General features: G+C 43.8%; 1 protein-coding gene across 1 annotated transcript in view; it reads left to right on the top strand.

Moving 5' to 3' along the window:
• Window positions 1-14,351, top strand: part of LOC115131495 (partitioning defective 6 homolog gamma-like) — a 37,709-nt gene extending 23,358 nt beyond the window's left edge. The window contains 2 exon segments of the mRNA XM_029663259.2: window positions 11,430-12,140; window positions 12,143-14,351. Coding sequence (XP_029519119.2) covers window positions 11,430-12,140; window positions 12,143-12,456 — 1,025 coding nt within the window. The 3' untranslated portion in view covers window positions 12,457-14,351.
• Window positions 14,352-14,476: the final 125 nt, after the last annotated feature.

The raw sequence follows: 14,476 nt of genomic DNA, 5'->3' as shown, positions 1-14,476 counted from the left end.
TTTACAGCCTGAGACTGTCTGACTCCTATAGCTCTGACTCCTCCAGGCTTTGTGAGTGTAATGTATTAGGCCAGGGGTTCCCAAACATTTTCACTCAGGGACCCCCTGTCCAGCGCACGTCATGTCTATTTCTATGTGCACAAGAACTGCTCATGAGACAAACTGTTCACACCCCTCTTGGTGGTGGAGAGAATTTCAGGTTTAAAGCATATTTCCTGCAATTCTACACATTTTGTCATATCTAAATCGAATCAAATTTGATTGGTCTCACACACACTACCGGTCAAAAGTTTTAGAACACCTACTCATTCAAGGATTTTGACTATTTTCTACATTGTAGAATAATAGTTAAGACATCTAAACTATGAAATAGCACACATGGAATTATGGAGTAACCAAAAAGTGTTAAACAAAACAACATATACTTGAGATTCTTCAAATACCCACAATTTGTCTTTATGACAACTTTGCACAATCTTGGCAAAAATAAAGAAAAACCCTTGAATGAGTAGGTGCTCTAAAACTTTTGACCCGGGAGTGTACATATGTTTAGCAAATATTATTGAGAGTGTAGCGAAATGCTTGTGCTTCTAGTTCCGACCGTGCAGCAATATCTAACAAGTAATATCTAACAATTTCACACCTAATACACACACATCTAAGTAAAGGAATTGAATAAGAATATAAAAATATATGGATGAGCAATTTCAGAGCGGTATAGGCTAAGATGCAATGTATGAAATACGATTTGTATTTCATATACCTTTTGACTATTGGTTCTTATAGGCACTTTAGTATTGCCAGTGTAACAGTATAGCTTCCGTCCCTCTCCTCGCCCCTACCGGGGCTCGAATCAGGAACACATCGACAACAGCCACCCTCGAAGCAGCGTTACCCATGCAGAGCAAGGGGAACAACTACTCCAAGTCTCAGAGTGAGTGACGTTTAAAACGCTATTAGCGCGCACCCCGCTAGCCATTTCACATCGGTTACACCAGCCTAATCTCAGGAGTTGATAGGCTTGAAGTCATAAACCGCTCAATGCTTGAAGCATTGAGAAGAGCTGCTGTCAAAACGCACAAAAGTGCTGTTTGAATGAATGCTTACAAGCCTGCTGGTGCCTACCATCACTGTCAGACTGCTCTATCAAATCATAGACTTAATTATAACATAATAATACACAGAAATACGAGCCTTAGGTCATTAATATGGTCGAATCCGGAAACTATCATCTCAAAAACAAAATGTTTATTCTTTCAGTGAAATACGGAACCGTTCCGTATTTTATCTAACGGGTGGCATCCATAAGTCTAAATATTCCTGTTACAATGCACAACCATCAATGTTATGTCATAATTGCATAAAATTCTGTCATATTCGTTCGCAAAGAGCCAGGCGGCCCAAACTGTTGCATATATCCTGACTCTGCGTACAATGAACGCAAGAGAAGTGACACAATTTCACCTGGTTAATATTGCCTGCTAAACTGGATTTCTTTTAGCTGAATATGAAGGTTTAAAAATATATACTTCTGTGTACTGATTTTAAGAAAGGCATTGATGTTTATGGTTAGGTACATGTTGGAGCAACGACAGTCCTTTTTTGCAAATGCGCACCGCATCGATTATATGCAACGCAGGACACGCTAGATAAGCTAGTAATATCATCAACCATGTGTAGTTAACTAGTCATTATGATTGATTGTTTTTTATAAGATAAGTTTAAGTTTAATGCTAGCTAGCAACTTACATTGACTTCTTACATTCGTGTCACAGGCAGGCTCCTCGTGAAGGCAGGTGGTTAGAGCGCTGGACTAGTTAACCGTAAGGTTGCAAGATTGAATCCCCGAGCTGACAAGGTGAAAATCTGTCGTTCTGCCCCTGAACAAGGCAGTTAACCCACCGTTCCTAGGCTGTCATTACAAATAAGAATGTGTTCTTAACTGACTTGCCTAGTTAAATAAAGGTGTAAAAAAAAAATGCTGTCCAAAAATACCGATTTCCGATTGTTATGAAAACTTGAAATCGGCCCTAATTAATTGGTCGACCTCTAGTCTCCACACATCAGATAGTGCCCGTGACATTTTCCTGTAAAGATTTGGGGGACGAAATGGACTCCTTTTGTAAGATAAATGTTTTAAAATGAAACATGTATGGAAACAGGTGCAAGCTAAGCAAAGACTAACCAGCAGAAATTAACAAGTTAGAAATGATTTAAACACACTTGGCTATAGGCTACTATTTACTAGTTAACAAAAAATTCTGTATATCATATATATTCACCCCATCCAGTATTGTAATCTAAACTTACCAGAAAGTATGTAGTCCTTGGCTCAGACAGTGTAGTAGTGTGGGCTCAATAGCATCTCATTAGTGTGCAAGATCTTGAGAATCAGCTGTACATGTGATGGAAGAATGCGCTGTGCATGCAGAGGGTTGCAATTCCATTGAATTGGGGATAGTTTAACCAAAATATGCCACAAGAATTGCCTTATGTGTATCCCCCAAAAAAGGTTCACTGTTAAAAGCTGATGAATTTAAGCAAAATTCCCGGGCTTAACTTCCCATGGAAAATTTCCCGGAAAAAATCCAGTAATTTCCCGGAAAGTTCCCGACCCTTTGCAACCCTAATGACGAGATAAACTGATGATGCACTACCCAATTTCGAAATTTCACCTTGTGCATTCTACTAATACAACATTCAAGAGTAAGTTGAAAGCTGGACTGAACCACTTGTATTCAGCTACTCCTCCTGTAAATTAATTCTAATGTATCTGCTAAGGACTCCTACTGTACATTTTCTCTCCAAATGAACAGTGTACCAGATCCAGTCTTTCAACCTGGAGCTGGTTAGACGTTCATTGAAAAACGAAAGAGTCTGAAGCTCTTTCACCTCTGTCTTCTGTCATTGTGCTATGTCTGTGTCCTCCTACTCTGTAGTGCAGTCTAGTCTCTTCCTAAAGCTAAAAGCTGTATTGTCGCAGGCGGTATCAGGCTAAAAACGGCAGCAGTCTCCTGCTGTTGTGGTTGAAATAACATCTGTCCCTAATCCACCATGTCTCCCATAACTCCTACTTTCTAGTGGACTACAATGGCAATGGGCTCTAAATAAGGCTGCTTTTTTTTCAGACTATTTGGGCCACGCTTTTTGGACGCTATTAGAAATCACTTTTCTCCCATTTTGGAAAGTAGGGGGTCGGTTGAGTGAGCCATTTGACATGAAGTGGCCTTCAGATAAATTCCCTCCCTGGAGAGGTTCAGACTGAGGGATGTCTATTAGGAGAGATGTATTCCTGTGTTTTCTCTGTGTCCCCCTCTCTCTCTCTCTCTCTCTCCTTCCAGTCTCTCACTCCCTATCCCTCTTTCCTATTTCTCTTTCTCTCTCTCTCCATCCTCTTCCTCTTATTTGTTAAGACAGGTGGCCTGTGGCCCTGACTCCCCAGCATACCGCTGTGATTTACGCCACCCTGCTCCGATACGCTGCCACAATCCGCGCTGTCGCACAATCCCCTCTGTTTCTACAAATCTGCTGTGTCTGGCTGCTGCTGTAAATGTGAGGTGGACAAAACAGGAAAGCTCTGGCCTCTATTCACAGAGCGCCTCAGATCTAGGATCAGTCCCCCCCCCCCCCTTATTCATTATGATCTAAAAGGCAAATTGAGAACCTTTATAAATATGGGGCCCTGAACCTCCAATTTACTGCTGAAAGACTTTCCTTCCGTACTTTTGGGACATATGGATGTCGGTGTTCTGAGGGTGACCATTTATCAGAGCGGTTGGAAGATGGCTGAATTACAAACCGTAGTAGTATGTAGTACTCAGTCTACTCATCTCTTTCTTGTGATGTGTCTGAAGAGGAGGAGGAGAGAAGGCTAATCCTCTGTCGTAGTGTTCCTGTTCTCCACCCCGATCTCTTCAGCAGCAGCCCCCTAACTGGTCCCAGATGTCTGGTGGTAACAGGCAGGGGGGAGGAGGGCCGTGCTGCTGAGTGTGCACTCTCAGGGAGCTAGAGCTCCTCCTCTCTTCCTTGCCCCGTCTCACTTTTATGAGAGTATTTGAATATAGTCACATCTCCAGAGGCTTTCCTCTGTCTTCCCCTGCCTCTAGCTCTGCTCCCTGTTATAGAGGAGCAGTGGTTGTAAGGGCTCAGACTAATAGTTCTCTGGCACTTTTTTTGTGTGAGGAGACGGGATATTTGTGTGTGTTTATTGGGGTTGGGGGGTGGGGGTGAAACTTAAAGGGTTTCTTTCCCCCACCAGCCATTGACTATGTATGTTCTTAGGCCCCTAAACATTCCTCCCTGACCCTGCTACCCTGGCAATGACAACTGTTTTTAAAAATAAATAAAAACAACTTAAATGCTCCTTTTATTCAAGGTGATTCCCTTGTTCCATGTTGGTGTTAGAGGAATCAGGCATGTCCTCTGCTGCAACCCAGACCTTCCTGATGCGGTACGGACAGATGTGATCACACAGGTTTTAAAACCTCTAACTGGCCCTCTCCCTGCAGGTGATGCACAACCTCTGGTGGCTGGTGTTGAGCTTTCTGGAGATGTGGATGGGGGATTTCTCCAGTAATCTCTGACCAGGGCCAGGCTAACCACAGCAGCCAGGGACATAACGGGAAAGGCAGCTGTGTGCCGTGCCCTCTATACCCTCTATACATGCTCTGTGGTGTTTCTGGTCTGTACTGGCAGTAAGTGCAGTTAGTCACTGCGTAGTCACTTTGTTCCTGTGGTGTTGGAAGAAAGACCCCTTGTATTGTCTCTCTGGCAGATCGATAGCCTAGCTGTGTTTTGCGTGAGCAGTCTTTGCAGTAGCGGGAGTACAGACGGAGTAGTGGTTACCCATGCTGTTTTTAGAGGAGGCTCTTGATGTTTGGGGTCATGTGTTCCTTAGTGAGCTGGTTGTTCAGGCCTAGCAGGGGTCTGTAGCAAGGTCCTATCTAAATACTAACATTTCTTCCAGGGATCACACCCAGTTGCCAACCCTAACCCAAGCCTGGCCTGGAGGAAGAATGTTCTCACCCTCTCTCTGTGAACTCTAACCTCTGATCTCCCACACCAGCCTGACGGTCTGTTCTGTTCTTGTGTGGCTGCTGCTGGCTGACCAACATGGTTCTGACAAGTCTCTGTTAAGTATTTAACTCAAACTGAAGGAACATTCAGGGTCTGGATCCCGTAGGCTACACATGGTGAACAGAGGAGATCCTAGAGGACTACAGTATACCTGGGGAACAGAGATCCTAGAGGACTACAGTATACCTGGGGAACAGAGATCCTAGAGGACTACAGTATACCTGGGGAGTAGAGATCCTAGAGGACTACAGTATACCTGGGGAGTAGAGATCCTAGAGGACTACAGTATACCTGGTGAACAGAGGACATCCTAGAGGACTACAGTATACCTGGTGAACAGAGGACATCCTAGAGGACTACAGTATACCTGGGGAACAGAGGACATCCTAGAGGACTACAGTATACCTGGTGAACAGAGGAGATCCTAGAGGACTACAGTATACCTGGTGAACAGAGGAGATCCTAGAGGACTACAGTATACCTGGTGAACAGAGGAGATCCTAGAGGACTACAGTATACCTGGGGAACAGAGGAGATCCTAGAGGACTACAGTATACCTGGGGAACAGAGGAGATCCTAGAGAACTACAGTATACCTGGGGAACAGAGGACATACTAGAGAACTACAGTATACCTGGTGAACAGAGGAGATCCTAGAGGACTACAGTATACCTGGTGAACAGAGGAGATCCTAGAGGACTACAGTATACCTGGGGAACAGAGGTGCTGAATCCCAAAAATCTCTGCATCATAACTTTTGCATAATGTAGGTGTGACATGCCACATGTTGTTGTCTATCACAAATACCAACTAACCCCCAGCTCAGATCATTAGTCTTACGTCAGACTAATTACTAAACAGATTACGCAACAGAACTAGTCAACATGTGATTTATGTTGCAGCAAAGGTGTTTCTTATTAATGTTCTGTAAAGCTAGTGTTTGGTGTTTATTAATGCTCTGTAAAGCTAGTGTTTGGTGTTAATGCTCTGTAAAGCTAGTGTTTGGTGTTTATTAATGCTCTGTAAAGCTAGTGTTTGGTGTTAATGCTCTGTAAAGCTAGTGTTTGGTGTTTGTTAATGCTCTGTAAAGCTAGTGTTTGGTGTTTGTTAATGCTCTGTAAAGCTAGTGTTTGGTGTTAATGCTCTGTAAAGCTAGTGTTTGGTGTTTGTTAATGCTCTGTAAAGCTAGTGTTTGGTCTTAATGCTCTGTAAAGCTAGTGTTTGGTGTTAATGCTCTGTAAAGCTAGTGTTTGGTGTTTGTTAATGCTCTGTAAAGCTAGTGTTTGGTGTTAATGCTCTGTAAAGCTAGTGTTTGGTGTTAATGCTCTGTAAAGCTAGTGTTTGGTGTTAATGCTCTGTAAAGCTAGTGTTTGGTGTTTGTTAATGCTCTGTAAAGCTAGTGTTTGGTCTTAATGCTCTGTAAAGCTAGTGTTTGGTCTTAATGCTCTGTAAAGCTAGTGTTTGGTGTTAATGTTCTGTAAAGCTAGTGTTTGGTGTTTGTTAATGCTCTGTAAAGCTAGTGTTTGGTGTTTGTTAATGCTCTGTAAAGCTAGTGTTTGGTGTTAATGCTCTGTAAAGCTAGTGTTTGGTGTTTATTAATGCTCTGTAAAGCTAGTGTTTGGTGTTTATTAATGCTCTGTAAAGCTAGTGTTTGGTGTTAATGCTCTGTAAAGCTAGTGTTTGGTGTTTATTAATGCTCTGTAAAGCCAGGCTAATGATTGGTTTGTCAGAGGTGTAGAATGTTCCCATTTATAAACCAGTCGTTGTGTCATCTGTACTAGTCTGTACCAGTCTTTGTTATCACATGTCAACAACACTGCATCACACAATAAGCACTGTTCCTAGATTCGAACTGAAAAAAAAACTGGCTTAAAAATAGTGGCTCAAATGGAGACTGTTTTCTACTTTGTGTTTTTCATTGTGCTCTGTGCTGCCCAGTAGGCTACATTCACCTTTCTGGTGAAAACATACATTCAGTACTAAACTTACTACAAGATGTTTGAGATCAAAGCACATGGGGAGGCCTAAGGACTGATCATAAAACTCTTTAGATTCCTGCTTTTATTGGACTTAGTAAAAACCCAGTAGGACTTGAAAGGAGGCTCTTTTTCACAGGTCCAGTTAACAAGAGGAGAGAAATCTAGGGAATAGGGTGCCATTTTGGATTCAGCCCACCCTATAGAGAGGATGGAGGATTAGGACTAGCTGACAGACAGTCAAGGCTAGAGTAGCTACAGACACTGAGTTAAGTTAAACCTGTCCAGAGATATCTCCATATCCATCAGGCACCACATTCCTGACTGGTGAAACTCAACAGAGCCAGCCTGCAGTCTGACCGGACCGTGGGTGGAGGGCCTTCTCGGCCCTCTTACACACGGAGGAATGTAGGCACTTTACTTTTCACCCCTAACCCCTGACCTGTACTGGGATGGGAGAGCCACGTCAGGTGACTGGCCAGCATCGCATGGCTTCATTGAGGCTGTTCTTTTTTTTTTGTACCTTAGCACTTCATTCACTGTGACTCCATCTGAAATGGCACCCTATTCCCTACATAGTTCACTACTTTTGAGCAGTGCCTATGGGGATGCCAATTCAGATGCCTCCCAGTTTGTTTTCAGACTAGTTCTCATGAGGAAGATGTTCACGTTTATTGGGTTCGTGTCATTGTTTTCAGTTCCATGCCCAACTATTCAGCTGTGTTCTCTTCACTCAGCATTAGTACCATTATTACATGTTTTGTGGTGCATCAGTCAACATCGAGCTGAAGTTAATTGACTCTAGAAGCATTCAGACTTTTTCTAAATTCCTTTGATCCCGACGCTCTAGAAGCCACATCATCATGCTCTGATCATTCGATTTCATCCAACAGGGCTGCAGCTCTCACATTACTGGGCTAATTCTCCTTCCATCTTACCCTCCCAAGTATTTGGGTTTGAATGAATTGTCTTTCCATTCTAGTCAGCAGTCTGTTCATCCGCCCTGGAACTTGGTGAGACGCCACCCTTTTCTTCTCTCGCTCTCTCGTGTGTTTCTTAGAATGTTCATAAACTCTTTCTTGACCCTCAACGTTCTGTTAGTTCGGAAAGGACATTGGGAGTCGGTTAGTTCTGATGTCTGGTAACGACCGGCGAGCCTTTGATCAATGAGTTCACGTTTGCTTTCCCATCATGCCTCAGTGCAGCGGGATTATTCTTGTCAGGAGTTGTTACGGCAGCCTGCGTGACTGGGCACGTTGGGCAGATGAAACACAGACTGAGACCACAAGCCCAGCATCCTCTGCCTGTCTCTCTCCATGCCAGTCAGACAGTACTGGGCCTAGTCAAGGGGAAAGAATTCTGTTTTGATCCACTCTTGGCACAACAGGCAGTCCCTGGTCTGGTCAGGTGTTGTCTGGTCCAAACTGGCCTCTACCACGGCATGCAGTCCTGGGATGGAAACTCCAGCCGGCTGGTTGTGGGGCCAGCCAACCAGGAGGCAAGCTGACAGAATAACGTCCTCCGATAAATCCTGGTTCTAGTGCCAGGACTCGGATCCCAATAGATCTGCTGCCAACTTCTCTTGTTATTAGGAATTAGGTCTCTCTTTTTAGGAATATTGGATCCTGGGGCGGTCTGGGTCAAGGGGTTTCCTTACCGGGGGAATGTAGTTCCATCAGAGCGTGTCGCATGAGGTATGCCTGGGACACAGGCCTGCCCAGGGGCGAGGTGTGCCAATAATTTTGGGACGGAAGGGACATGTTGGTAGACCAGTCCACCATGGTAATGAGATGGCTCAGTACAGCCTCAATGTGTTTCCCATTAGCAGACTTGCACTTGTGGCATACATTCCTCCCCATAATAAAATCCTGTCTGGCTTCAATCTAAATGATCAAGCTCCCTGCTACCTCCATCCACAACTAAGAATAACTTCTGCCCCATACTTTGATATTCAGAAGCTTTGGGAAGCATTCATAAATACAACCGTTGAAAGCAGCAGTGAAACAGGAACCGGTGTCTACAGGTATTTGTCAGTCTCTCTCTGACTGGTTGTGCAGGGCTGGGGCTGGCAGTGTGGGTTCTATGTGAAAATCAACATTAGAGCTGGCCAGACTGGCTTCTGTGGTTCCGTACCTTCGATAGCTGTGGCCATCTGTATCTGTAGCAAGCAGTGCAGCAGTTTGCTTTCAGAACAGCCTTATTAAAAACGGTGTGTTGTGTCCTGTCATTAGATTCCTTCATTAGTGGGGAAAGTCATTAGTCAACAGTCTGCATGGGAGTTATGGTTCAGTACAGTAGTGCATAAAACACTCCCACTGCGGTGCTGCTACACATTCCCACTGAAACTATTAGCACAGAGAGAATTGGCCCCAAAAATACTTTAGCAAAGGAAGTGGCACACTTTTCCAGCAGATGGAACACATCCATACCATGTGACTATATGGTTATCCCACATCCATATGCTATATTGTTACACGCACACGCTCTCACACACCCATACACCGAGTTCCCAGGCAGGTGTCCACCCCAGTAGGAACTATGACTCGTGGCCCATTGTGCCATGGAAGTGGCAAGTGTGTGTGTCGTCCCATTCCCCCTAGTAGGACCTCTTGTTCCTGTAGCACGGTGCTTCACACTGTACAGGCAAACTTCATCCCTGGCTGTGGCTCAACACACAACAGACATGGATGAGTTTATTATGCCTGAGCAGTCCTCTCACTATCATACTGTATCCATCTCTCTCTCTCTTTGTCTCTTCCTGTCTTTGTGAATGCATGGTCTGAGAAAAGTGGTGACCTATTTCGGCTTGGGCGGTATCCAGATTTTCATACAGTTTTTCTGCCATACTGGGATTTCTGGTATTACCGTTTAGCCCACAAGGGGCGCTAAAATGCAACAGCAAAAAACATTGGCCCTATATTACCAGAATGCTAACAAAATGTAGTTTTGTAATAGCGAAATCACAATTCGCTATATGCTAACGAGCGAAAACGAACAAACTAAATGGAAATCCAGCTCGTTAAGTTATTGAAGTATAGCTTATAGCTAACCAAATGTAATTTTCGGTGGGTGTGGACATTTTAAAAGCTAAAGTGAATGAGAGATTGTGCAAATGAACAAAGTTGTGACGCATGCTTTTCTGAAGGAAGGAGCAGAGGGGAGAACGGAGGAAAGGGGAAAAAATGCTAGTAGGAAGTACAAGGAAAATATGGCAGCTGTACAGAACTCATCCAGAGCTCTTTGACTGCTCCAACATGTCAGAAGGTCATTTATAAGATGTATCATACCAAACCTTAAGTAGTGAATTGCTTACAAGTGTAAATTCATCACCTCGTGCGCTGCGCAACAGCGCACACTTTCTCCCGTTGTGCTATTTACAAACAAACACGTGACTGGCGCAACTGTTCTTGAACTACTGTAAGCTTCCTAATGTAAGACAATGTGACGGGTGAAATGATCTCTGAATGTATTGCACAAGTTGACTGCAGGTATTAACTTAAAAAAGCCTCGTGAATATTCACATGTATTGAAAAACTTCAAATAGTTTTGACGGTATTGAAAAACCAAATAGCCCGGTATACAGCCTTGACATATTGGGTTGGTTTAAATATATGTTTATTTAAAAAATCATTTTGCATTATCACACTTGCTTGCAGACTGTGTTGTGTACAACTGAAGATCAGAATGATTTGGTATTCCAGCTGTAATCACATCCTGGTGTTTGGTTTGTTTACAATTGTTCCTCCTATGGCTCTGTGTTCCACCCCACTGACTACAGAGCCACACCAGACCAGCACCAATCAGGCTTTCTCTATTGCGCAGAGTGCAACAGGTTCAGCTACAAGTTCAGCCCAGTTAAATCTTTGTTCTGGAGTGGAAGGAAAGGATCTCACCGTAAACAAACTGAAGGGTTTTAATGAGAAACTTCCCATTGTACTCAACTCCTTGTGTGGGTGTTTCTTTAGAGTGGGACTGGTAAACTTGTTTTACCCAGGGGTAGAGTTAGAGGAGTTTGAACTAAGGCCTGTTTATGTGTATGGTAATGAGAGCTGCATAAATGTCTTGCTGCAAATAAAATCTTATGTATGATGTGTTCTTTCAAAGGCAACATCTGCTCACCATTTGAGGCTCATATGCTTCCAGTTAAATGTAGTGTTCCTGAGAGCTAAGCAGTTCTGTTCAGTGTTTCGGACAAGGTTCTGAGCAGTTTTCTCCTGTTTTCCAGGGGAGGTCTTAATGGGTTCTATATTTTCTGTGTTTTTAGAGGAGATTCTAAGCAGTTCTGTTTCTCCTGTTCTGTGTTTCAGTTTTTAGCAGTTCTGTTCTGTGTTTCAGAAAAGGTTCTAACCAGTTCTATTTCTCATGTTATGTGTTTCAGAGGAGGTCGACTACAGCAGCTACGGGACCCACTCTCTGACCCGGAAGAAGAAGGCTGTGGTGGCGCTGAGGAACGACGTCAACAGGAAGCGACCTCACATCCGCATCGGAATGCCGCAGGACTTCCGGCCAGTCTCCTCCATCATCGATGTGGACATCTTGCCGGAGTCCCACCGCCGCGTTCGTCTCTACCGTCACGGCTCCGACAAACCCCTGGGGTTCTACATCCGGGACGGGACCAGCGTACGGGTGACGCCCCATGGCCTGGAGAAGGTTCCTGGGATCTTCATCTCCCGCATGGTGCCTGGCGGCCTGGCTGAGAGCACAGGCCTGCTAGCTGTTAACGACGAGGTCCTGGAGGTCAACGGCATCGAGGTTACTGGGAAGACACTGGACCAGGTGACTGACATGATGATCGCCAACAGCCACAACCTCATTGTCACAGTGAAGCCAGTGAACCAGCGGAACAACGTGGTGCGAGCCAGCCGGATCTCCGGCAGCTCCGGTCAGTCATCAGACAGCAGCGGTTCCACTGGCTACCCCAGCCTGTCCACCACAGCCATGGTGACCGGTGCCCACGGCTACGCCGACGAGCTGGAGAGCGACGAGGAGTCAGACATCGTCATCGAGAGCAGCCTGAAGCGGCCGTCGCGGCGCTCCAACACATCAGTGGTGTCTGTGGCATCAACATCACGCTCCCACACCCAAGCCCCTCCCCCGGCACCCGTGGAACACCCCAGCCCCCTACCCAACCTCTCTCTGTGGTTTCCACCGCCTCCTTCCACTCCCAGCCCAGCCTCAATGGCCTCTCCCACATGCTGCACAGGGACCTGAACCTCCAGCACCCCCAGTACCAGCCCCACACCCTCCAGCACCACCATTCCCAGCACCACAACAGCAACCCAGCCCTCCGGGAGAGCAACGGCAGCCTGCACAAAATCCTCAGCACCATGAGGACGGACCCTCGACACAGCCTGGCCCTGCCCCGGGGAGGGGTGGAAGAGGACGGCACCGTCATCACCCTATAATACACACACCTTCACTTTTATAACGCAGACACACACACTTGGATGTGAGCTGGAGCATCCCCTGTCCAGTATATCCACCATGAGAATGAACGTTGTTCCTCAAACCTTCTACTAATTTTGTTACAGTTTTTCTAAGACAAATAATCCAGGAAACAAGGAGAGTTTATTCTATATTGTTTGTTTGAACGTTTTCTATGTCTTGTAAATGTCATGATGGGATTCACCTGCTATTCTTTAGTGACCACTTTTAATCTGAACCGCCATCATTTTGGGACCAACCCTGAGCTTTTGTTTTTAAGAACAATTATATGTCTGTAAAATGCTGCCTGTCTACTGATTCTCTATCTGTATTTTAACTGGAGATTCTCATCAATCATCTGTATCTATTCCAATAAATTATTCTAAGCTTTAATGAGAAGTGTTGGATCATCACATGTACTAAAACTCTTACTTCCATTACCAGCAGTCATTTATACCTGGTACGTTTTAAACCGCTATCAATGAATACTTCCTACACTGAATATGGGCCTAGTCTATATCCTGTTTCCTCTTCTCCACCAGTTCTGTTTGTGAAGCTCCTAAAATGGACTCCAGGAATGCAACGTGCTCTTTGGAAATAATACTCTTAGTTACAGCAGGCAGGGTGATGTGAACCCTGTTACAACAGGGAGGGGGATGTGAACCCTGTTACACCATGCAGGACTGCTGGAGTGTGAAGATAACACCTGAATTTGCGTCTGCTTAACCTCACTCATTCACTTTCCTACACTATTGGGCACACACATTCAGATCCATATTAGGATCCTGTGGTAGTTTCGTTTACAAGCACAATCTATCCATCCATCCATGATATGGTAAACTTTGAAGTATATGGATTATGTGGGACACTAAACCATCCCATCTGTGGTTTGATATTTGTATGGGATTCTTCTCACCATTATTCACATTGTAGTTCAAAGCTTTTAAGCTGTCAAGGTTTGCACATCTTTTGTTGTTAAACAGTCTTGTTGTTTCAACTCTTTAAATCTCCATGTTAGTACTCCCAGGTTTAACATAGGATTATAACCCTATTTTGGTTCACAAACATGTCATTTTTGTTGCTCTTTCCTTTTCCTCTCACCAAAGGCTGCTCCGGTTACCTTGACAATGTGGTGTTCTGACCATATTGAGGTTATTCCCTGCATTTCTTCACTGTGGACAGTCCGTTTAACCCTGTTGAGTAGTGCTATAATGTATTGGTCACTGCCTCCTCCTGGTAGTACCATCGACTCAGTGTGGGCCCACATATTCACACCTAAGAAATATTACAGGTTTTATATTTATTACAGAAACGTCTAGATTTTTTTCTGGAATAATGTCTATTGTTTTTTTACTATCTTTTTAATGTACATAAGGATTTTATAATAGATTTTTACAAGGGAAAACAATGACCTATGAACAAGTGATTCCATTAGATATAATGGTACGAGGATAATTATGATTGGGAATATTTCTGCATATCATGTAAACTGGACTGTTTTTATTCTATGTTATGATGATGTACCGATATTTCAATACATTCTCCACACATACATTGGAGAAAAGGTTTGTAAAACACTTGGTGCCTTTTTAAAAATTCATTTTAGCCCAGATACGTACTGAGCACTCAAATGTAAACAATAGTTGAATGGATATTAGGGCTTGATCTGTAATTGCTCAATCAATATTTAGTAGGCCTAGTTGCTCTTTCAATGTAGTAAACTGTAAGTGTAACTTCAACTAATTCCCACAATTGAAATTCAAACCCTTTATGCAATTCATTTGAAATGTATTGTGAATATTGTGTTCATATTATTTTCTTACTGTTTTTACATTTTTTGGGGAGAGAATTTTTGGAAATAAAGGTTTTAACTGCACTTGCTTTCCTGTTATTCATATTGTAGAACATTGTTGCAGTTGACTGATATAGAAAGAAAATGAATGTTTCCTGTGTGATTAAATGTTTCTAATGGAGATTTTGAGTTATCAGACTGAGTTCAGC

The sequence above is a fragment of the Oncorhynchus nerka genome, linkage group LG7 (genome assembly GCF_034236695.1).
Source record: "Oncorhynchus nerka isolate Pitt River linkage group LG7, Oner_Uvic_2.0, whole genome shotgun sequence".
In the NCBI taxonomy this organism is placed as follows: domain Eukaryota; kingdom Metazoa; phylum Chordata; class Actinopteri; order Salmoniformes; family Salmonidae; genus Oncorhynchus; species Oncorhynchus nerka.
The sequence above is the reverse complement of the archived record's forward strand: the minus strand, read 5'-3'. Positions and strand labels throughout refer to the sequence as shown.